We start from the raw sequence: 25,990 nt of genomic DNA on the forward strand, positions 1-25,990 counted from the left end.
TGTTGGCGTTATTCGATTGGCGAGCAATAACGAGTAAACTCGTTTTTGGCGCAAGATGTGTTAAGAGAGACTCCTGGTTTACTAAGGAGTGAGCGCTCTTTAAAGGGACAGACACTGAAACGCCACAAGCCAAATTATAGCTTTAATGGTGTGTGCGTGTGTATAGAACCTCTTGGACAGTTGTTTTGTATGATATGACTGACTTGTAGGAATGGATGTAGGAACGACGGTGACAGGCTAGGTTGCCTGGACCCACCCTCACCACTGCAACAGAACTAACTTTATTGTTGTTATGGTTTTACTATGTATTGCCATGCTTGTTTTAATCCTACCCTATATAGACCGCACGCAACCTGATTCTGTTACAGTATACACAGTAGGGGAAAACATTGATAGTGATATATAACTCAATAGATATTATATTGATACACTGACACCAAGTATCTATATATATATATATATATATACTTTTTAGCTTGACAATCTTATTTTGCTGCAATGATTACAATATCGTGACTGAGTCCAGTATCATGATAATATCGTATCGTGGGGCCATCCCTGGTATACAGTATTTTATTTTTTTATCCACTTTTTCTCCCTGTTTTTTTTTTATTTTTCTCCCATCCCAATTTCGTATTATCCAATTATTCCCTCCCCTGTCTTGAACGTTGCTAGACTATGCCTCCCACAGGTCGGTTGTAGTGAGGACAGAAGCCTTGCATCACGTGTCCCCTCCGGTACACAACGAGGCAGCCTGTCGCATCTTTTCACCGCAGCAGCTCGAACTCTCAGTGACGAGGAGTAACGCGTGGGAGGCTCACGCTGCCCCCGCTACTTCCTGCTTCCGCCGCACCGGCGTCACCAAACCGACCTGTAGAAGTCGCTGTCCACAACGTCAAATCCCCACCCTCTAACACTTGCCAATTGTGTTAGTATGAACGACCGGCCAGCCGGTAGCAACGCAGAGAGCTGGGCTCAAACCCAGCGTCTCCTGCGTTAGAGGCGAGCGCCTTGCCCACTGCGCCAATCAGCCGCCCCCTGGTATACAGTATTTATAGTATTATTACCCAAACAGTGTGTGCAAATTCTTACAATACTTGTACTCTGTACAACCTTTTGACACACCATGCATGCATTGCACACACTTGTTACTCCTATCGTAATACTACAACTCAGGAACTGTGTTTGTGTGTCTGTCTCTATAATGCTCACAACTCATTCTAATCACTACATGGTCTGGACGGCCACTGCCTTCATGGCCACCACTGTACTACTGCATGCCATGCTGCTAATACTGGTGTTCATATTATCAGGATAGTGGTGCAGTGGTATAGTCTGTCCATTTGACGCAGGTTACTCGTAGGGTTACAGCAGGGAGCTAACCGTTGATGAGGCACCAGGATGTTGTTGATGCCTCCCAGCTTGACGTTGATCTTGAGGCAGAGGTTGGAGAGGGTCTGGGGGGACGTCTTCACCACGTTCTTCACCTGGACACACTGGGTGGCCATGCCCAGGAGGGTGTCTCCCACGCGCTTCACCTCCGCTAGAAGAAAGGGAACGAGGGGAATTCAGGCATCAAGACGGACACTATGCTAAAGCACACAGGCAGTAGTCTGTGAAGCCCATCTTTCCGATGAGCCTTATTCACACATGGGGTGGGAAGATATAGAAATGCCCATTTCACATCAATGCTATAATAAATAAATGGTAAATGGTGCATTTATGTAGTGCTTTTATCCACATCACTTTACAATTTGTTCCCCACATTTGACCCATTCACTCACACATTCATACACCGATGGTGGAGGCGACCTTGCAAGGTGCTGACCTGCTCTTCGGGAGCAGTTAGGGGTTAAGTGTCCTGCTCAACGACACGCAGCACCGGGAACCTCCGGATTACCAGACGACTGCTCTACCTCCTGAGCCACTGTCGCCCCCCAAATACCATGACTCATGATTACATGTTTTGAAATGTATGGGAGTGAGTGAGTCATTGAATGGTCTAAGTAAATAACGCAGCCTAAAAAAAGATTCTGCTGAGTCATGTAGGAACAGTTATGAAAACAATCTCCACTGCTCATTTCTTATCATTTGGATGCTATAATAATGGATGCCATTTTATAAATTCGATTTTTAGCAGACGTAACATGGGAGTCAAGGTGGTCCTCCCTGGTTTTCCCATCCCAGCCTCATCTCCATTAGAAATGGCAGTGACGTGAATATGGCTATTAACACATTGGACACCAGACCGAGTATAGTCGGGTTAACTCGCCGACGCTTGAGCGCCAATCACGAGTATAGTCAGGTTTTAAATCGTTATTTCTTTTATTAGCAATATCTATTCATTTTCATCCATCCAACCTGATGTTATTGTTGGGAATGGGTCTGAGCTCGCAAAAGGGCAAATACCGCCGCCTATCGTCTCCCGGATGGTATTGCACATCATTAGATTGGATTGGCTGGGACTGTGCATAAAAAAAAGTCTGGTCCAGGTTTTCCTTCTCGGGCATGCAGTATCGTTATACCACATTGACTGGGGACACTGAGCAGCGTGGATTATGTGTTTTGGATATATAACATTGGATCAATAAACACGATCAATATTTGGAATGGCGATCAGGAATTGGATTAATCTTTTTGCAGAACATCTGATGTGAGGTAAGGACTCTTATGTTACCAATCTTGGGTTAATCAGATGTTTCTTTCACAGCGATCACAATGTGTCTGTGTGTGTGTGTGTGCCGTTGGCGCCGACCAATGCACGGATAAGCGATTTTTCAGCCCGCTTCTGTATCATGCATGAGGACACATATACTATCCATAATCTAGTGTTTATTTGAAAATGATTCATAAATCAGCCGAAAAATGACTACGTGTTTTGTGTATTCCACTAAAGGGCTATTATCGCGTCTTTCTCTGGAATTACTAGAAATCACCAAAACTATACTCGTATTCAAAACGGTATAAAACGGAAATGTACAGATGAAAAAACAATCCGTTTTGTACATGTTGACTGCAAGCAACTCATTGATAAGCGACGGGTGTATTAGACACATAGCCATAATTTAAGATATATTTTAAGCACTCGCAAATCTCCCCGTCCTCCCATTGATTAAAGCGGTGGCCATCTATACCTATATTCGCCATATAGCTCCGGCGCTGAATGTGTTAATGATGCGTTTGCTGATCTGTGGTCATACTTTAACGATGATCAAGATGTTTCAACGACAGATTGTGTCTTGTGGTGCTTTTTAAGGCTTAGACCACTTATCGGTATATCGATAATTATCAATAACTGCGTGATATCGATAAGTGGCGTCACATAGATATATTTGCATATGTAAACAAAAACAAGAAAATATATATTTATTTTGAATACTTTATACTATACTAATAAATACTAGGTCTTATGGCATGTTTTAGTGCAAATATCCCCATTTCATGTAAATTCTGTTGAATTGCAACTCTGCACTGTGCATTCAATATGCAATGCACTCCTCCATCACATCCAGAGACCACCGACTATAAAATGAGAAGGATCACTGTGGTAGTTTTGAATGGGGAAATCTGTAACACTAAAGATGGCGGCACCAACAAAGAATTGCTGCAAAATAAACATAAATGAGTTGTTTAACACATTGGGTGCCGTTCACGTAGATCTACGTTTCTGTGGCCCGACCGTTGAGTGCCAGAAACGTAGATCTTTTTTTGTGGTTTCTTTTTTTATTATTTTTTAAACATAACATAAAATTAGATATACAAGCATTAATTAACAGTACACATCCAATGAAATCACCATTTAAATAAATGTAGTATACGAGATATACACCTAATACTTGCTATCTAATACCCTACATACATAATGCTCTCGCTCGCTCCCCCCCCCCCGGACCCCCACTTGGATAATCCATCCATTATCATTCGCTCCTAACCAGGCACTACAATTCATATGCTAGCTTTTATTCTCTCCACCACATTGCAATTTTGGTTTCACTGACACCTAAAATTCTTGCTGTAGATATTTCTAGATAAATCACATCGAGATATGTAAGAACCCAAACCTTCCGACACATTTTTTCCGGTTGAAACCATCGTGATGCTATCAGCTTTTTAGCCGCAGTGATACCAGATAAAACTAATCTCTTTAGGTGTATAGGGACTGCAAACTCAAAAACATCATTCAACAGCAATACAGAGGGGTGTACATGTATATTCAGAATTAAGAAATTTGATAATTGCTGGGACACTTCTTTCCAGAATATCTTAACTGGTGGGCAATCCCAGTACATGTGCATAAATGTACCCTCATCCCCATTTGTACATAAGGAGCATCTGGAGTCTTGTTTAAGTCCCATTCTGTTCAATCTTATAGGAGTCAGGTATGTCCTATGAATATAGTTAAGATTAATTTGTTGATGGTCCGGGTTACGTGACGCAATTCGAACGTTTGCCCAGACTTCTTGCCAATCAAAATTTATTTCCAGGTCTGGTATATCCCTCCTCCAGACTGAGTCTAGGGGGAGGATTCCATACAAGGATGTTAGTCTATCTAGGTCGTCCTCGGACGGGCCCTCCATCGGTGCTTCCAGTCATCCCGATCCTCCATGCATCTGGCTAGCTCGTTGGTGCTTTCTGTTCCCGCATCTCTCCTGAGTACGTCCACGTAGGTTAACGTGGGAAGTCCTCGTGATCGATACCCGTGTGTTGGTTCCCACAGCACAAGTTTGCTGGTTGGCATCTCATGGTGTCTCTGGCAGTGACCTGCCAGCCTCATTCTCCTGACTGCCACTTTATCGCTCACCTTTAGCACCCCCCCATACAAGTTTGCATGTGACATGCTCATCCCTGTTGATGTTGAGCACCACACGCATCATTCTGGTGTAGCACCCATCCAAGGACTTCTGCAGGGTGGGCTTCAAGGTCCAGCATTCACTGCCATACAAAAGGACAGACTCAACTGTTGCATGAAAGAAGTTGAGCTTAATTTGACGGGGGAGGTTGGATTTCCACACACTGGTCATGCCGTTCAGAACCCTCCACGCAAGTGCCTTCCTCACTTTAAGGTATTGCTCTGACAAGTTGACCCACGAGCCCAGGTACTTGAAATCACTGACTTCCTTTAGAGCAGAGCCTCCTGTTGTCCTTAGAGGTGGATGATCCGGGAGGATGTTATACATTATGACCTCGGTTTTCTTGGCATTTAGCCTAAGGCCAACCTTGGCGCACTCCGTCTCCACTCTGCACAGGAGTTCCTGTGCCTGCTCCACCTCGTCAGAGAGCAGGCTGATGTCGTCCGCGTAGTCAAGGTCTGTTAGGACTATGGCGGGGTGTCGTCTCGATCTCCTTGGGGTTATTGTGACTCCTTGGGGTTATTGTTAGTAATTGATAAAAATCAGATACAAAACCTCTCGATGTCTCTCTTTCATAGAATAATTTGTGATATCTGTGGTGCTCAATTGGTATCCTTAATGGGACTCCATGAGCCTTCAAACATACCAATAACTGTGCGTAAAAATAATGTGTGGAACTGGTGAGATAAAAAAATGTATGTATGTCTTTATATCTACAAAAACCCTGTTTGTTGAAAACATCTCCTAATGTGTGTATGCCCTGCTTTTCCCATTTAGGGTATCTTATAGGTCGTTTTCCAATCAGGAGTGCATTGTTATTGAATAGGGGAGTATGACTATGCCATTTATGTAGGTTAGAATATTTCTTTTGTGTTTCACGCCATATCCGGATCGCATGAGTAATAATGGGGCCAAATTTCAATTTGCATTGCTTAATTGATAATTTGGTGTATACTATGTCCTGCAGTCTATGTGGTGCTACTATATTTACTTCTAAGTTTCTCCAGGATACAGATGCTTGGGAATCAAACCAGGTTGTCAGTGGTCTTAAAGAGTACGCCTTAAAAAAATGGTAAAAATCTGGAAATGCCATACCTCCGTCGGCTTTGTTTCTCTGTGCGGTGGATCTTTTTATACATGGAGGTTTGTTATTCCAAATAAATTTATATGCGGTAGAGTGTAATTTTTTCCAGTAACCATCTGGAGGGGGTAACGGTAGCATTGAGCTAATGAAGTTGATTCTAGGTAGAACATCCATCTTAACTATTGATACCCGTGCCTGTACTGAGTTTTTAAGTATGGACCACCTGTCAAAGTCGTATTTGATCTTATCTTGGATTTTTATGTAATTGTACTTCACCGTTTGGCTTATAGTAGGGAATACTTCAACTCCTAAACATCTGAAGTGTTTAACCATTGGTATTTCTTCTGGAAGGAGTATATTTTTTGCAGGGGCATTAAGTGGAAGGAAAGCCGACTTTGGCCAATTTATCCTAAATCCCGATAGATTGCCAAAGTCATCAATCAACTTGAGAAGATGAGACATTGAGGTGTTAGGGTTTTGCATGAACAATATTACATTGTCCGCATATAAACTAATTTGATGTTGTGTGCCCTTGATTGCGATTGGTTCTATGGATTGGGATTGTCTTATATATTGTGCTAAAGGCTCTAATGATAAAGCGAATAGTCCGGGGCTAAGAGGGCAACCCTGTCTAGAAGAGCGTGATACCGGAAAGATTTCTGAGGTGATTATACCTGTTGTAATCATGGCCGATGGGTCTTTGTATAATACTTTAATCATATCAATGAATCCTTTTCCTAACCCCATCCTTTCTAATACTGCCCATAGATAAGACCATTCCAACCTATCAAAGGCTTTCATCGCATCCAGGGACAGCATCGCCTTAGGTGTGGTGTCATCCTTGCTGGCATCTAGCACATGTAGTAACCGCCTTATATTATCCGTGATCAAGCGGCCTCTTATGAAGCCAGTCTGATCAGGATGAACTAAAGACGTCATATGCTTTTGAAGTCTGATGGCTAATACCTTGGAGTACAGCTTGATATCGGTTCAGAGGAGGCTTAAGGGTCTATAACTACCGCAATCGGTGGGTTTGTCTTTTTTAAGGAGGACTGTTATGAGTGCAATATTGTCGTTATTATGGAAGTTCCCCTCCTTGATTGAATATAAAATCATATTAAGTAATAGGGGTCCAATTACATCCCAACATGAGAGGTACATTTCTGGTGGGATACCGTCTCTTCCAGGAGCCCTACCACTTTGCATTTCAGATATGGCCTCCCTAAGTTAATCTAGTGTGATGGGTGTTTCTAACTGTTTAGCGTCATCCTCTGATAGTTTAGGAAGGTTAATTTGATTAAGATATGTGTCCATTTTGTTTTGATCGAAGGCCGTTTCTGATTTATACAAGTTGGAGTAGAACTCTTTGAATGTCTCGTTGATTTTTTTAGGGTCTGTAACAAGTCCTTGCTGTGCCTTAATGGTAGTTATATCTGCAAATTTTGCGTTGGCTCTTAACTGCATAGCTAGTAGGTGACTTGGTTTAGAACCATGAAAGTAATGCTGTTGTCTTGTGCTACGTATTTGAACTTCAGATTGTTGTTTATAAATGGCATTAATATCTTTTTTTAACACATTAATTTGAGTTTCCAGTCGAACCGAGTAGTTGTATTGTAAAGAGGAAAATAACGTAGAGTAAAGCGTTTCCAGCTCTGCCAGTTTTGAGCAACGATTCTTGCGTATTTTGGAGGAAAAGTACCCGGTAAGATCCTTGATCAATCCCTTTACGAGGGATTTGGGGTGCTTTTTCAATGTATGTGATGTATAGATTGGGGGAAGATGGTAGCATCTAACGGTGCCAGGTCAGAGAGGGCATAAATGTGTTTGGCTTAGCAGAGGTTGGTTCAGAAGCGGTGTCACAGCACACTGCCAGCGAGGGGGTTTGTTTTTAATTCCTCGGAGACATAACACTGATAGCGAGTGTACTGTAGGCCCAGAGCAGGAGGGAGAGAGGTTCATCTTAATGAAAGTTTAATGGTGTTAAAGGTTATGCAGTTGTCATGACAGCACGTCGCATGACAACCAGAAGGCGGGCCGTCGTTGCTACGGCGAAGATCTATAAGTCGAACGGTGTTTCCGGGTGTAAGGCAGATTAGAATCTGACCAAGAGCGAGTAGGATTGAGATCACACAGAAGACACTCTCTCCTCTCATTGAGAGGGGGGGGGGGGGGGGAAAGAATGCCACATCATCATTAGCTCCGGCTAACGCGAGGTGGGTTAGGCTAAAGACCAGGCCTGAACACTATTGGACTGAATAACAAAAGGACGATAGACGAACACACCGAAAGATCATTAGAATAGACTATTCAAGGACGATACAATTTGATAACATCTGATTATGAGGTTCTGTTTATAGCAATAAAACAACGCTTTTCCTCATAAGGTATTTCACGGTGTTGAAGTGTCGAATTCTTACGGAGGTGGAGAATTAGTATGGTTTATGGATTGCACTAACGGGGGAGATAAGGATCTTATCAGCCAGTGTCGGAGAGACGTCAGGACCATTAAAATGACACAACGCAGAGGAATTGGATGGAGAGCCAAAACAGATGAAGACGTGATACTGGCCAGTTTGATCAGGATCTTACAGTTGATGCCATTTGGACCCGGATTATTGCTTGCTTTGAAGTTGCTTGAAAGGAAGAGACTGTGTGCAGTGCAGAGGCGTGAAGGGGTAGCCATGGACGCGAGCCAAGCCAACGAGCGAGCAAGGCCAGCGCCATGGACCCAGCGAGCGAGCCGAGCAAGGCCGGAGAGATAAACAGCGCCATGGACCAGAACAACTGACGGTGAAAAGATAAAAGTCTGGAGAGGGCCGACGGCGGTGGAGATGAGCCTCAACCAAGATGACCGACGGGGCGGAGACGGCCAACGGGGCGGAGACGGCCAACAGGGCGGAGACGGCCGACGAGGCGGAGTCCAGCGGTCGCAGGCGGTGTTGAACGAGGCGGACATCGGAGGGGGCTTCCCGGCGGAGACGCTGTTTAGAGAGCGTTTTGAAACAACAGAGCATGGGCGGTGAATCATGGACAAAACAGGGACTTCCTTTCAGAGTCAATCAGGAGATCGAGAGACGAGACAACAGCGAGAAGTCCTGTGTTCATTGATTAGGAGTATGAGATATAAATGGAGGATTCATATATAAGATATATGTATAGAAGGATATATATATATATAGAAGGTAGATAAGAGGGAAAACAGTAAAACAACAGGATGGAATTATTGGGAGCAGACAGAGGAGCTCTAATTGTTATGAGTCGTTGGATGTTGTTGGTGTTGGTGGTCGGTTTCGGTTCCCTTTGTGCACAAAGGGGGGCGCAAACAGACATCAGGCAGCAAGATCACTGGGTTGACCGTGGGCCGTCTTCGTTTCTTGTGCACGAGAGATGAGGTTGGTTTGCTTCAACCACAGGCTATTTTTGGCATAATTAATTAAAAAACCAAATAATGATTTATGATTCTGAAGGTTGATTAAGAATCAAAGGGGGGAATGAAAGATTTGGGGTGCTTTTTCAATGTATGTGATGTATAGATTGGGGGAAGATGGTAGCATCTAACGGTGCCAGGTCAGAGAGGGCAGAAATGTGTTTGGCTTAGCAGAGGTTGGTTCAGAAGCGGTGTCACAGCACACTGCCAGCAAGGGGGTTTGTTTTTAATTCCTCGGAGACATAACACTGATAACGAGTGTACTGTAGGCCCAGAGCAGGAGGGAGAGAGGTTCATCTTAATGAAAGTTTAATGGTGTTAAATAACAATAACAATAACAAAAGGACGATAGACGAACACACCGAAAGATCATTAGAATAGACTCTTCAAGGACGATACAATTTGATAACATCTGATAACATCTGATTATGAGGTTCTGTTTATAGCAATAAAACAACGCTTTTCCTCATAAGGTATTTCACAGTGTTGAAGTGTCGAATTCTTACGGAGGTGGAGAATTAGTATGGTTTATGGATTGCACTAACGGGGGAGATAAGGATCTTATCAGCCAGTGTCGGAGAGACGTCAGGACCATTAAAATGACACAACGCAGAGGAATTGGATGGAGAGCCAAAACAGATGAAGACGTGATACTGGCCAGTTTGATCAGGATCTTACACCGACATCCATAATATTCTGGGGTCCTGTACCGATTTCACATTCTCCAGTAGGAATACAGAAAGAGCTTCTTTGAATTGTGTAATGAATTCCTTGTTTTTCAGCAATATCGAGTTAAATCGCCATCTTGGGGCTCGGGATGACAGTATACCAAATGATCCTTTTAGGAGTAAATAACAGTGATCTGATAGTGCATTGGGTACCATTTCCACGTCATAGTTATCAAATAGTCTCGGGGATGCAAAAACATAATCTATTCTGGAAAGTGTGTTATGTCTTGCAGATCGACAAGAGTACTTTCGGGTCGTAGGGTTGAGTGATCGCCATAGATCATTTACACCTGTATTCTTAGACCAATCCTTTAACGCATTAGATGAATTTTTCTGGTCGTTGGAAAAGGTGGGATAAGATTTATCCATCCCAGGATCACAAATGGCATTAAAATCCACGCCAATTATAAATGAGTATTCAGGAAGGTTTAACATTGTTCTGGTAAGTGTAGTGTAGAAGTTAGCTTCGTACAAATTTGGGGCATATACCGCTACCAACGCTATTTTCCTATTCCTGTATACAATTTTAGCTATGGTTATCCGACCATCTGTATCAGACCATACTTCCTTCAATTCAATATTCAACTTCCGTTTCACGACTATAGCAACTCCACGGGATCTCGTTCCAAAGGAAGAGTGACTAATGTTATGATATATGTTGTCAGCTAACGTAGCTTTGTCTTCCACTAAAATGTGCGTTTCGCTTAGAAGAGCCACGTCAACCTGTTTGTTTTTCATCAGTGTGAGCACGCTTTTGCGTTTATCTTGATTATTTATTCCCCCAGTATTCCAGATCATTATATTCAAACTAGCCATAATCTATACATGTTGTTGTGTAATTGTTGGTAATGCTTCTGGAGTGCGAATTCACAATGGATATACATCCAACTATTGAGGTCCCGTTGAGAGCCGAGCTTAAAAACATACATATATACAAATAAACCCCTAAATCCCCCTCCCTCAGAGAGTCGTACAGGGCTGTGTTCCTTAGACACAACCTTCGCGTATAACTCCCTCCCTTACACCACCGGTTAGCCCAAAGTGAGCCTTTTAACCTTAACTTTCCTATGCTAATTGCCATAGGATCTAAAACTTTCATTCTAATTTAATAGAATGTCACTCGTGGTCTAGCGCCTTCCCTTTAATGTAATAAAAATTTAATTAAAAATATACCTCAATTGGCATATTTATTTGAACCTTCTACTAACACGTATATGTTGGAACCTTACAGAAAAAAGAGAAAAAGAAATTGATTTTGAGAACTAAATTATATAAATCCCTAAAGTAATGGAGCAATTGCTTAAAATATTAAAATAACTTTGTCAAGCTTATACCTTTAGATGAAAATGAGGTTTTTAAATCCTTGTATGCAGTTCGTCCCCCGACAAGTGTGGGCATTAAACCGTTATGAGGGTTTATTGAACTTCCATATCTGGTTCATGTGCATATACATACCGAATGTTATTGTTCACAGGCCTTCATTGTAGGAGTACAGTGTATTCTAGAAAGTTAGCCACCGATCATGACTTGTATAAACTGATGTTATGTTCCAGATTATTCTTCCTACACAAGAGTTATGTCATTCCAGTGTATTCCAGTATATTCCAGTATGACACTGAACGATCGAAAGAAGAATCCAGAATATTGCCTGCACAAAAACCAGAAATCTATAAATATAGTGCCTATCGTTTCGTATTAAACTATTTGTACCTCAATGTTGTCAACAGGCTTATTTGCTGCCGCTTTTGAAGTCCGAGCCATGGCAAAGTCATCCAAATAAAAATAAGAAAAAGAGATGAATAAGCTTGTCATCTGAGACGGGCCGATGATGCGCCCGGCCCCGAGGGGCCGGTATCACGCAGAAACGTAGATCTATGTTTCTGTTTCGTTATTTCTTTTATTCGCTATTGCCATTCATAATCCATCGAGGCACCATGTGCATGCTGTCCTGAATGTGTCTGAGATCGCAAACGGCAAATACCGTCGTCTAACACCTTGCGGCCGCTATTGCACTCCATTTGAAACGATGTGGTTTGTTTTCTTGGCCGGTATCACGCAGAAACGTAGATCTATGTTTCTGTTTCGTTATTTCTTTTATTCGCTATTGCCATTCATAATCCATCGAGGCACCATGTGCATGCTGTCCTGAATGTGTCTGAGATCGCAAACGGCAAATACCGTCGTCTAACACCTTGCGGCCGCTATTGCACTCCATTTGAAACGATGTGGTTTGTTTTCTTGGCCGAGCTGCGGCGTGGGGGCGGGGTCTGAACACTCCGGCAAGACAAGCGGTCACCACAGTTCCCTCGATGAGGGTCCCTGCCTGCCAGATCATCTGCAATGCTGGATAACGTTGGACAAGCGATCGCGATGAAAATTTGGAATGGCAATCAGATAATTGGATTGTTCTTTTTGCAGTACATCAGATACAAGGTACTGTATGTTACCAATCTTGCGTTGGTCCGATGATTTTTTCGCCGCGATTGCAGCGTGTGTCTGTAATGTACTGTGTAGCGTATGCCGTCGGTGGCGCTCGAAGCATAGAACACCCCCCCACACACACCCTTTCGTGGATGCACAAGGAAACATAATACCGATAATCTAGCGTTGATTTCAGATCGATTCAATAATCAAGCGAGAAATGGCACGATAAATAGTGAAATGCAGATAAGGGCTGTTTTGTCTGCGTTCCCTGGGATTACACAGAATCGCTCTGGAACTATGCTCGTATTCACCACGGTATAAAACGGAAATGTATTGAAGAAAAAATTATCTGTTTTTTGCATGTTGACTGGAAGAAACTCACTGACAATCGACGGCGTTATTAGATCCATAGCTATAATATTTAATATAGGTTTAGCACTGCAAAACACCAGCATTTATCTCATTGAACAGATCGTTGGCACTAAAGGCCCACAGTGCCCCCTGCTGAACGGCACTTGATGTGTTAAATAATAATAATTATAAAAGTTATTAATACAAATATAGATATTTAGCAATAATTTGGTCCCGATTTATCGATTCTTCCAAATGGCATATCCGTCGTCTCAGCCTTAGTGCTCTCAGTGTAAACATGGAGCTGTCGTACCGTAGACGGGAGTCTTTCCCGGCAGGATGACGATGATGAGCTGCAGTCCAGAGTAGGTGTTCTTCAGGTGTCTGAACATGGGCTCCACGCTGTCCGCCCCCTGGGCGTATTTACAGAAACACGGCTGGCCCTGGATGGGCATCCCAGCGTCCTTGGAGATCTTACGCAGCTGGTCGGTGAAGTTCCTAAGAAGAAACGAGGGTTGAGAAGTATTGTATCGAAAATATAACATGTGTGTACGTACGTATTACACGTAAGTACATATATTACATATTTAAAAATGTTATACCATTTTCAAAAAAAATTCTAACCTTAACCCTAACTTTTTGTCTTCACCATAACCATTAAGCGATGTTAAACAGTGTTCCACAGTGTGTTTTGTCTCAGTATAAAATGTCACGTTAGCTAGTGAGCTGTTTAATCTGATGCCATTTGTGACGATGGGCTACAGTAAGTCACTGCCATGCTTAAAATGAGGCACTGCAATACCAGTGTTTGGACATTTTTTGTTTCTCAAGTTGGTAAGCTTGGAGCTAACCCTGTACTTCCAAGTGTTCTTGCCATAGTTGCGTTAAGGAGTCTTCTACGAGGAAGCATCGTCAAGACCTTATCTACAGGTGTACTTCTATTATACTGTACAACTCTGTTACAACTGTCCTATTATACTATACAATGACAGGTGTACTTCTATTATACTGTACAACTACAGGTGTACTTGTACTTATATTACACTGTGAAACTACATGTGTACTTCTGTTACACTGTGAAACTACAGGTGTACTTCTATTATACTGTACAACTATGTTACAACTGTCCTATTACTGTACAACTCTGTTACAACTGTCCTATTATACTGTACAACTACAGGTGTACTTCTATTACACTGTGAAACTACAGGTGTACTTCTATTACGCTCTGAAACTACAGGTGTACTTCTATTATGCTGTACAACTACAGGTGTACTTCTATTACACTGTGAAACTACAGGTGTAATTCTATTATGCTGTACTGCTGACTCTGCATGACAGTGTGTTTGTAGCCAGTGTCAGAGTTTCTGTCATCATTAAAACAGAAAAACCTGCGTGCTGCTCAACTCAAATGTCTTCAGAGAGTACCGGGTGCCGACCCCAACTAACCTAAAGTTAGTTTAGGTTCGTTTTAACGTTAGATAATGTACAAAATAAACGTATTTCCGGTGCTTTAGACGTCGCTCTTTTATTTTGAAACCCCCTGACCGGAAGTATAGTAGATGCTTTGTTATCTGCTTGTGTGTCCGGTTCTGTGTTTGTTGGTTTTCGTTAGCTAGCAGCATATCAACATCAGCCATGGGAATACTGTTTTCTAAATTGTGGAGGCTTTTAATCGTCAAGGTAAGAGGAAGGCATGGTATCCATAAACTTCAATCGGTTCGGATCCTTTGAATGAAATGAAAATGTAAACAAACACTGGCGTCACGTTAGAAAGTAGCAATGCGTTGCGTGAAATCACTGAGCCCAGAGAGGAGTGGTTTGGCAAAAAATTGTTCAGAGTATATTTGCTTAGAAAACGTAAATGTCGAATTCAATTATTTTTTATTTCTCCACGTGGTAAATACACAGGTCACAACATGTTTACAGGAACGTTTTGGAGTTGTATTTGGAGTGTATTTCGTGACTGTAGGGGACTGTAGGGAACTTCAGGGTAAAGGACTGCCCCACTTCCAGTGATGAAGCTAAGCTACGCTAACGGTGCAGGCGTTCCCTAAGCCTAATGCATGCAGAGAGACAAAAAAGGTATGTATCTTCTTGTCTAACTCCAGGGAAGATGTTAAATAAGCGAATTTCCCAAAATGTTGGAGTTTTCCTTTAACATCCACGCTAATGCTCATTAGGACTTACTTGAGCACCTCCTCTCTGCACTGTTTCTGCGGGGCGAAGCAGGCGATGGCCCACACTTTGATCTCGATGCCGTTGTAAAACTGCTTCCCTCTCATGTCCCACACTCCCTGGTTGGGGGTGGCGATGGCCCGGTTCTGTGGGAGGAGAACAGCGTTGAGGCCAAAATCACACCAGATCAAAGCCCTGTTAGATCCTTTTTATCAGCTGTATCTAGAACATAAAATCGGTAGCTACAGGGTTCATACACTTCCAAATGTCATGACTTTTCCACAACTATTTCATGATACGTAGTGCAATCTCCATGACCAAGACTGTTGTAAATATTGAAATGTAACTTTTTTTCTTAATTTTTTATGTCTTTCTTTATTTTTTTGTTTGTTGGACAGCTTCTTTGAATGTCCCAGGTCTCATTTAGACTTACGTAAGTAGAAAATACATTATTTGGGTTGTTATTCCATCAAAAAGGTAACTAGATCCATCTGCAGCCACACCTGACATTGAAGCGTTTACTAGTTGGAAGAAATAGATTTTTAATCAATTTCCATGCCATTTCATAAACCTTTTTGAAACACATCATTTCCATAACCCGGGCCTAGAAAACGCCACTTTCAAATTCCACAACTATTCCAGGTTTTCTTTGTCCGTATTAACCCTGTAGCTCCAATGTTTCTGCCTACAGATAGCTAGCATCGTAAATTATAGCCTTTTGTGAGTGAGTGAGTGAGTGAGTGAGTGAGTGAGTGAGTGAGTGAGTGAGTGAGTGAGTGAGTGAGTGAGTGAGTGAGTGAGTGAGTGAGTGAGTGAGTGAGAGTGTGTGTGTATGTGGGAGGGGGGTTATGTTCTCTTACCCGTCCTCCATACTGCAGGATGGGGGCTGGCAGAACCCTCCCCGTCACCTCGGCCATCTCGTCCTTCACCTTGATTCCAAACTCCTGGATGTACGGGTCCAGGTTGAAGTTGGCGTTCTTCATCTGTGGAGAGTGGAAGAGGCATTCTTTGTGCTTTTCTTTCATTAAGTCGAACGTGTATCGACACAGACAGTGTATTGGATGACTTGCTGATGCCAGGCTAAATTAGGAAACTGTATCTGACAATGTTCCAAATGCTATTATTTAGAGAGAGAGAAAAAAAAAAGGCTAATCGTATGTTTTAAGGCAAAATATCATCATCTCTGTAGTGGAGTATAGGGGGATTTGAACCTGGGGTGTTACATGACTTCTGCCGTCTATTGGTCAGTATTTAAAGTTTACTACTTGGAATCAGCACTAGCGTTGCATTGAGACTGATAAGAGTGAAGACATGAAGGGAGGGGGCTTTCAAACGGAACGCAGCCCTGAGTTCTCAGGTCGTATCAAATGAATGGACCTGGTGTCCAGCAGGTGTCTCCACTACTCACCAGCCTGCTGATCTCCTCCTGTCTGTCGGGTGCAGAGCGAGCTGTGGCTTTAATCATGGTGGAGGTCTGGTTATCCGTCAGCTTCTTGATGCACCGCTGGCCTGCTACGATGTTGCACACCTGCAAAAAAGAAAAACGTGAATCCAAAGCCATGAGTACGCGGAGGAATTGCTTCCGTGTTCACGTGCGGTTTATATGGTGGAAAGTCAGAAGATGAGGTTGAGTCCAGATCGGTAATCTGCGGGTGCGTTCTCTCACCTCCAGGGGCAGGTAGGTGTGCTTCTGCTCCTGGCCCACCTGTAGACAGGGCAGGTGGGGGTATTTAAGCTGCAGGTTGTACTTCTGCTTGAAGTACTGGGCCACTGTACATTCTACTGTCTGGCCACTCTCCAGCTGCAGGGGAAACCTGGTAGAAATAGGAAGAACCATTTCACTGTCCGACTGCAATAAACGTGGAAGATGAATTTACATTATTTTGAATTACAAACTGGATTTGCTGTGAATATAAAAAGAAGGTAGTTAAGGTGTGTTTTTTGTTTATATGTTTGTTTGTTTGTTTGTTTGTTTACAGATCCAAAGAATAGTCATTTTCATTCAAAGGTTAACACATTGGGCGCCAGCCATTAGCCCCATCCTTGTAGCTAACGCGCCAGGTTTCCATAGCATATTTTCACTGTGCGTCACTATGTTTAGAGAGATATACCTATATTCTATATTGTAGCTATGGAGACAATACTATGGTCATTTGACAGTGACTTTCTTCCGTCGAACATGCAAAAAAGAGAACAAAAAATGCATGTATACGTTTGTGCGTTATCCCGTGGTGAATATTGTATAGTTTAGGAGTGATCCGGGATCATTCCTGAAAAGCCGAGTTATAGGGCGCTACATGAATTCTGATATAAGCGTTGGCGTTTCTTGCCTGGACACGCTACTATTTCCAAATCAAATGTAATAGGTATTATGTTTCATCATGAATGCATGGGGGGGGGGGGGGGGTCGTTTTTTTATGCTTTGATGGCCAGTAACGGCATTCCTTTTGAACACCACACACGCTGATCAGCTGGATCGATATGAAAACATTGTACGTATCAAGCTGGAATTGACATCAGATAGTCCTTACCTTTGATCGGGGGTATTCCAAAAAGAATATTCCAATTGTCTGCTTGCGGTCCCGGACATAATTTGGCACAACTTATGGATCGAATGTGCTAGATGCGTTTCGAAGTGGTTGGATGAAGCGATTTACTTGGCTCCGTATAAATTCAGCGCCCGAAGGGGTTTAAGTGTAACACACACAGTGAGATATAAGGTTTCAAAGGGTGGGCGATACTGCCACCTAGCAGGATGCGGCCGGTATTGCACATTGGCGATCTCAATCATTTCCTATGGTAACACCGAGGTCAGTGGATGAATAATGAATAAAAATATAGAATAAAAGAAAAAACGATCCAAAAACGTAATATTACGTGATTGGCACTCAACGCATGGCGAGCAAACGCGTAATATTACGTGGATGGCACTGAAAGTGTTAAGCAGAGCTTAATAATACATTTGCACTCTCAACCTCTTGTGCTTTGTATGTGTTTGCTGGATCACAATGTATCACATCGATCATGTTACTGAATCTAGTCGTATAAAAATCACAGTTACATCCTGAGGTTCACACCCCTACTAATAACCGCTTTGAACACGGGTGCACTTACGTCTGGTGGCTGGCGGGGCGTCGCGTGACGTTACACACGCGGTACTTCCTCTTCATCTGACCACAGTGGGTCACCTCCACCTTCAGGCCTGGCAACACCAAGGAGACACGCGCACACGCACACACACACGCGCGCACACCACACCAAACCCGACAGAAATGATGATAGGACACGGTGAGAGAAGGAGAAGAGGGGCAAATATAGCAGGGGTCATCAAATAACTGCTCAATTGTAATATACAGCATAATATAAAGTAGACATTTAAATGACCCCTAACTAATAATGAAATTAAAAAGAAAGAAAGAAAGAAAGAAAGAAAGAAAGAAAGAAAGAAAGAAAGAAAGAAAGAAAGAAAGAAAGAAAGAAAGAAAGAAAGAAAGAAAGAAAGAAAGAAAGAAAGAAAGAAAGAAAGTAATAAAGTAAAATAATAGGTCATTATTATAAAGTCAACTGAAACTCTTGAAAGGTACTATGCAGATGGAAAAGAAGGAAGGATGTGAAGAGTGAAGGGTTGAGATACTGGGGTATAAGGGTTGAGATACTGGGGTATAAGAGTTGAGATACTAGAGTATAAGGGTTTACATACTGGGGTATAAGGGTTGAGATACTGGGGTATAAGAGTTGAGATACTAGAGTATAAGGGTTTACATACTGGGGTATAAGGGTTTACATACTGGGGTATAAGAGTTGAGATAGTAGAGTATAAGGGGTGAGGGGTTGGGGTATAAGGGTTGAGATGCTGGGATATAAGGGTTGAGATAGTGGTGTATAAGGGTTTACATACTAGGGTATAAGGGTTTACATACTAGGGTATAAGGGTTTACATACTGGGGTATAAGGGTTGAGATAGTGGGGTATAAGGGTTGAGGGGTTGTGGTTATAGGGGTGTGTCAGAGGTGTGAGACAGTCAGAGGTATGTATGGTGTGTGGAATGTACTTGCTCACCACTCAGTGTCCCACCTTTGATCTCCTTGGTGAAGCGGACCCTTTGCGAGTCGGTTAGAGTCTTGGGCTGCTCATCTATGTTGCGAATGTCCAGGACCTCGCACATGAACTCTATGACAGGCTGGGCTTTGTAAAAGGCCGTGGCAGACACTAGAGGGGGACAGAGAGCAACAATGAGCCTTGGAGGGGGCATAGAGAGAGAGCAACTTCACACACACTCGTTTTCCAGATTTTCAATATGCATTGGCCTACATTGTTGACATTAACACTGACAATTAAAACCAATTGTTCAAATCCTCTTTTCCACCAGTCAAGAGTAAGTTGACGTTTTTTATGTGAAAGGTTATTCCATGCCATTTCCTCTGTCGAGTAAATAATTAAAATGTAATTAAAACAGTGACGTCATGCACTCCACTGAGTCTCCAGTGACTTACCGTCTATATTGAGCATCATCTTCCACATGGCGGGGCGCACAGACTGGTGGAAGCCAAACCACACTTCCCGGCCCCCACCCAGGGGGTGGTAGTACCCCTCGGGTGGGGAGAAGAATGATCGGCCCACGGGAGTGTACCTAGTGAGAGAGAGAGAGATTGGGGGGAGGGGTGGAAATGATGAGTGTCTAGACTCTAGAGTGACTCGACTGAATTCACAGCATGACCTGATTTCATGTCCAGTAAAGCATCAGTGCGGACTCAGCAATAAGCTAGATCTAGTGGAACAAAGACATGTCTTTTGAAAAACAGGGAAAAGATCCGTCTTCAAAAACACCTTTGGCTGAAGACCCTCTTCCTGACTAATCTTGAGAAACTCAGAGGCTCTCACTGGAAACTGTGCACAAGAGCTTCTGGGGGCATCGTGTACAGAGTTCACGGCGGGAAGTCAAAAGTTTAAGAGGGACGTCTTGTTGTTAACAGTAGGTCTCTGTCCATGACCGGGGGAAATGTCGTGAAATTTAAACGCCACCTCTGCACAGCTTTCAGAGAGCTTGCCAGCTTCCTCAAGCTTCCTAGTCTAGTGCTTCACATGCATGCAAGGCCCCGTCTGATTGGCCTAGAACATCTGATAATTCAGAGTTATTAGCCAGTCTAATGCATTGCGTGCATGCAAGGCCCAATCTGATTGGCCTAGAACATCAAATTATTCTAGTGAATGGTCAAGGAACATAGCTATCGTTTCCTTGCAGAGAGTGGATCTTTTCGCACATACGACACGTCGACAAGAATCTGTCTGCAATTTTTCATAATTGACATCGTCGGTTTTGTCGACCAATCATTTCAACCCTACAAGCCAGCTGTCATCACTTCCCCGTTCAGCATTGTTCAACTGACACTTTCACACAGGTCTCAGCTATCGAGCATCTTTTGTTGCGTGATTCTGACCCCTCAAGCTATGTCAATCTGGTGCAGGACCCATATTAACCTTGCTGCCTTTCAGAACTAGCTGGTGCACGGTTATAATGCTGCGAACAGAAAACGAGCAATTACGCAAATATAGGATTTTCAATCTGCTCCTAAGAGATACATCTATTGCTATGGAAAAAAACTTAAAAAAAAACATTTGCATGTGCCCTGTGTGTGTGTGTGTGTGTGTGTGTGTGTGTGTGTGTGTGTGTGTGTGTGTGTGTGTGTGTGTGTGTGTGTGTGTGTGTGTGTGTGTGTGTGTGTGTGTGTAGTGTACTGTACACAATGTACCTCATAGAGGCCAGGTGGCGCATGGCTACGTCCAGGGCCTGGACAGAGTCCAGAGGGACCTGCAGTCGGCCGCTGACCAGAGTCTCCTGGAGGAGCCGCCATGACACCTTGGCCAGCCAGCGGATGGACACCTTGAAGATGCGGTCCTTACCCTCCCCGGGGATGGTCACCTCAAAATCCACCTGGCAGGACGGAGGGAGGAAGGGCAAAGAGGTGAGAGGGAGAGGTGGAGAAGATAAGAGGACAAAAAGCATAGGTGTTTGATGGAGGCCAATATCTAGCACATACAATACAAACTAGGGCTTGTTGGTATACAGAGATTATGAACCTCTTATTGACCTTTAATTATCGTTTCATTATTTCTTAGACGTAAAATGTGACAACATATGGATCTCGGGGTCATATACCCCGCTGCCCCAATACAAACTAGCGCAAGGAAAAACACGCTAACTATAGACACTGCATGAACACTGTGAACACCTACCTTCTCACTCCCAATAGGAAGCGCTAGCACGGTGTAGATGTTCTTCTTGCCATCATAGACTGGCTTCCTGTCGCCAAAGAGCTGCGGTTTGAAGTGTTGCACCATGTATTCCACCACCTCCCTGCAGGGGGCGACACACAAAACACACAGCATTAACTATACACCGCCAACAACTTTTCGGAGGGAAAATATGCCACGCTGCAAATTAAACCCATCGCCCTATCAGGATGCTCTTGCGTGTGGGGCCGTGAAGGTGATAGGATATTGATCAAGCAGGATACAGCTGGTGGAAGCAATATCTCATGGTCGTGGGGGAGTAGCAAGGACAAAGGGAGTAGGTGTGCCCCCCCCCACCCACCTTTGAATGCATAGTGCCTTGGCCTTCATATACGAGTGGGGGATGCAGCGCCGCTTTGAAAGGGAGAGGTCACGTGGGCTTGACCCTTGCATGCCTTCTTGGACCCTTTGTCCCAACCATAGGAGCAGGCAACAGCCTCATAGGAACAGCATGAAGTTCAAAGACTCCCAGAGTGAGTGTTGTCTAGAAAACCTCGTCTTTCTGCGCAGAGCAAAAACTCTTGAAGGTTTCAACTGAGACCTGGTTCATTTGCTCAATCGGGAATATTAGAGAGTGGTTTATGAGAAGTTACAAAGATGTTCGAGTATTCCTTTTGGGTCCCTGAAGACTGCGGTGAGCCAGTCTAAAGCAACGTGCAAGGCTTTGATCGACTTGACCCAACGAAGCACCTCGTCTGATCGGTGAATAACGATGGCCACACCGGTGACGGTGTCTCTGAGAAGCATTGACCTGATTTTCATCATCATCATCAACCTTTATTTATTCTCGAAAATACAATTGAGGTCACCCTCATTTTCAATGTCGTAGAGACTTTACAGACATTTCAATGCACACATTTCTACAATAATAAATATGAATAACTACTATCTATATAGTACTCTTCACACATGGACCACAGTCCAGAGTGCACCACAGCAATTAGTATAAAATGAACATAGGTATAAAATCAGCACACTTCGCTACAGGAGATTCCGTTACATCTACCTCTGGCCTCAGGAGATGGCAGATAGGGTTTCCCCCCTCAGTGTGTTACAGGCTGGGTGGGCCACCTGGGCTAATGGGACTTTTACACTGCATGGTACCGGCTCAACTCCAGATAATAGTCTCTTGACCACCCATTGATCAGAGAGAGAATCGTCTCTTGTAACACAACAGCACCCTCTTCTTATCAACCAGGAAATGTGCCCATGTGAAAATCATATTAGAAGCTGATGAATCCAGTGATCTATGCACATCTTTTTCAGAGAATCTCTTTGTTACATTACATAAACTAAGCCAGGTTGTGCTTATAGGTGAAGTATTTCAAATGTTTGCTATTTGGAGAAACAAGACAGCTGCTTTGGCCAGTCACGGTGGCATTGGTAGCCTAATTGGCAACATAGTGAACATTAAATACTTTGTGTGGTGTTCACAAATTATTTTTACAAACTTATAAGGGTTGAAATACTTATACCCCAGTATTTAAAACCTTATATCCCAGTATTTCAACCCTTATACCCCAGTATTTCAACCCTTATACCCCAGTATTTTGGCTGTGGCTCCTTTTCTGTGAAGAACATATAAAATAAAAAATTGTCAGTGAGTGCCCCCCTGCACCCTCCGGCCCTCCCCCTACACATTTATATTACAGTACCGAATGTCATTTTTTAACATTCGAAGCTTCGACGTCTTATAGTATAATATTAGTGTAGCCTAATCTTTAACTGCAACTGTGGAGAAAACCCCCATTGGTTTAAACAGATTGAAATTATAATATTTTTTTTTAATAATAATTAATTTATTAAAAATTTAAAAATCGAATGTTGATTTTGAATTCGAATGTATGATCGAAGTTTCGAAGCATTCGGTACAGCCCTATTACAGTGTGGAAATTGTCAGTGAAAACAAGTAAAATATGGTAAAAATTCAACATAAGGTTCACAGTGTACCTTCACCGTCAGCCTCCACCTTGTTTCATTCATAATTTTCAAGGTAAACATGATTCCATTATTTGTAATGGATGAAGTATTTTTTACATTAATTGATATAGCTTTATTGTTCTAAAATCCCAATAATTGTCCAGGTCCATCAGACCTGTCAACATTGGGTGAGTAACAAAAACACAAACACCACACAAGGTGTTCTGACAGCACAATATTGACTTAACGAAGAGATTCACAGGGGAAATATTTTTAATGCATGTATATAACAACAATAATGAGTTTCACTATGGCTTTAAACAGGTGCCAGAGAGCTGTAGACCAGAAGAAGCAGTTGGGGGGCGTCGCAGTTTCATGTGGCATGCATTGCTTGGAGTACTATCTTCTGCAGTGGAAAACTAAGTACCTGGTACCAAAAGCGAGACAAGCCGGTGCCATGTGGTGGGAAAGTGCCATACTGTGCCTCCCTACCTGGACCAGACCCTACTTGGACCAGACCCTACTTGGACCAGACCCTACCTGGACCAGACATTGCCTCCCTACCTGGACCATGGAAAAATAAATAGCCAAACAACGTTTTAGGGGGAAACCCTGGTGGGCCCTAAACAACAATCCCAGCTAGGTTTGATAGATTTACAGCCAGACTTTGTCCGTCTATACTAGAAAACAGTCCACATCCCTTCAACTAGAGCCCTCTTCAAAAGTCATTGTAACGCGACTGATTAAAATGTTGATTCTCACATCTGGCATGAAAGAGAAAGAGTGAAATGGTGTAAAACAGAGATTCTTTCTCTCTTCCAATACATTACGTTTTTATTAAAATAACTTCTAATACGAATTAAACAATAAATTGATATAGTCAGACAATGAACTTGGTGAACCACCATTATACTTTGTGCCTAATATAAAGTATGGGCTGGGCGATATAACGATAACGATAAATATCGCGATATATTTTAATAATCGATATCGAATATCGAAATAAAAAAAATCGAAAAATCGTTTTTTTTTATTATATATATATTTTTTTTTTTTTTTTTTACCTGCAACAGGGCCGTTTTAAAACCAGAGACAGTGGACAGACTTGTCTTTCTTGCCTGCAACTTAAAGTAATGGCTTTGCTTGTCCAAATGGCAATACTGACCAAATTGCGATTTATTTTTCTCTTGTCCATTTATTTTGTTTGCTTTCTAATTTAAAATACAGTTTGAAACCGTCTGTACACAGTAGGCTATGTGTGCTAGCAGAGCTAGTCTCCAGTCATCATGAGTCACGGTCAGTGTTGGGAAAGTTACTTTTAAAAAGTAACTACCGTAATTCCTCTAATAGTAACCCCGGCTTGTATTTGTTTCAACTGTAGCGGATACCAGGCTTGTATTAGGAGGAGGCATGTATAAGAGAGAGGCCTATATTTCAAATTTTCAAACAGATCATAATGAATAAATCAACATTTTGTGTCAGTTTGAACCCAGTAAAATGTACTGGGTTCATTTATTGAAACCAAGTACTGTATGAAATACGGTAGTAAACAGTGCAATTACAGGTGGTCAAAAAAAGTTAAATAAAGTAAAATAGTGCAATCACAATACTGGTATAATAATAATAACTTCGTTTTATACAATTCTGAGGTAGGCTTACTCTCTTGGTAAACATTAACCAACATTATATGGTATTTACTGCACAGCCAGGCCAGCATATAACAACAATAACAAAATATATTGCCTATGGTAAATCCGTTGAGGGAAATACCGTAATTCCTCTAATATACATGAAACCCGGCTTGTATTACGAGGCCGGCTTATAATTGTTTAGCTCAACAGCGCACCCGGTCATTAATAGAGACCCGGTTTTTAATTGAATACCGGTTACTATTAGAGGAATTATGGTAGTTACAGTTACTAGTTACTTCTTCCAAAAAGTAACTAAATTACTTACTCAGTTACAAATTATAAAAGTAACTAGTTACTTGAGAAAGTAACTATTGCGTTACTTTCAAGATTTTCTTTTTTTAAACAACATACACAAATCTAAACTATTTTAATGTTGCTGTGGGACAAAGTGAGACTAGCCTCCAATCAAATGCCATGTATGTAGATATTATAATTACTATGTTTATATAGTGGATCATACAAATACAAACACAATAGATGTTTTGGAACTTTTGATATGTATTGCCCCTCAACAGGCCACAACTGGGCAACATTAAATTATGCTTGTTAAGCACTATACCAAAAATAAATAACAAATATATACTGATTGATTGAACATTTTAATTAACAGATTGCAGAATGGGTACAATACAGTACGGCTCAATACACACAATTGTTAAGGGGATGCAGATCAGAGAAAGACTTTCGTCTTGTTTACATCAGGGTCCCCCATTTTCAATTCATGACATTTATGACATACACAACATACAGATATAAGAATCGAATCGAATCATCTAAACTAATCTAATCATGACATTTAAGACATGCATGACATACAGATATATATATATATCTCTGCGCACCAGACTGTGCTATTAAACCAGGGAGTGCAGCACTGTTGATAAGGCTGTCAGCAGTAGAGCCACTACTACTTGCCCTGCGCTGCCTGCAACACAACAAGAGTGAACAAAAAACGCTCATGGACCCGCGGTCTCACGCTGACTGCTCGCTTATGTTGTTCTGTTGGATTCGTTTTGGATTATTTGGGCTCAAAACGTACACTACAC

General features: G+C 42.4%; 1 protein-coding gene across 1 annotated transcript in view; it reads right to left on the reverse strand.

Annotated features, from left to right (window-relative positions):
* ago1 (argonaute RISC component 1) overlaps positions 1-25,990 on the reverse strand; it is a 40,352-nt gene that overhangs the window by 8,816 nt on the left and 5,546 nt on the right. The window contains exons 3-13 of the mRNA XM_084335792.1: positions 21,277-21,397; positions 20,793-20,974; positions 19,536-19,672; positions 19,102-19,251; positions 18,157-18,244; positions 16,709-16,856; positions 16,451-16,570; positions 15,903-16,025; positions 15,055-15,188; positions 13,178-13,362; positions 1,384-1,543 (exon numbers count right to left, since the gene is read on the reverse strand). Coding sequence (XP_084191918.1) covers positions 1,384-1,543; positions 13,178-13,362; positions 15,055-15,188; positions 15,903-16,025; positions 16,451-16,570; positions 16,709-16,856; positions 18,157-18,244; positions 19,102-19,251; positions 19,536-19,672; positions 20,793-20,974; positions 21,277-21,397 — 1,548 coding nt within the window. The remainder of the gene's footprint in view (positions 1-1,383; positions 1,544-13,177; positions 13,363-15,054; positions 15,189-15,902; positions 16,026-16,450; positions 16,571-16,708; positions 16,857-18,156; positions 18,245-19,101; positions 19,252-19,535; positions 19,673-20,792; positions 20,975-21,276; positions 21,398-25,990) is intronic.

This window comes from Notolepis coatsorum (assembly GCF_963971535.1).
Source record: "Notolepis coatsorum genome assembly, chromosome: 19".
Taxonomy (NCBI): Eukaryota; Metazoa; Chordata; class Actinopteri; order Aulopiformes; family Paralepididae; genus Notolepis; species Notolepis coatsorum.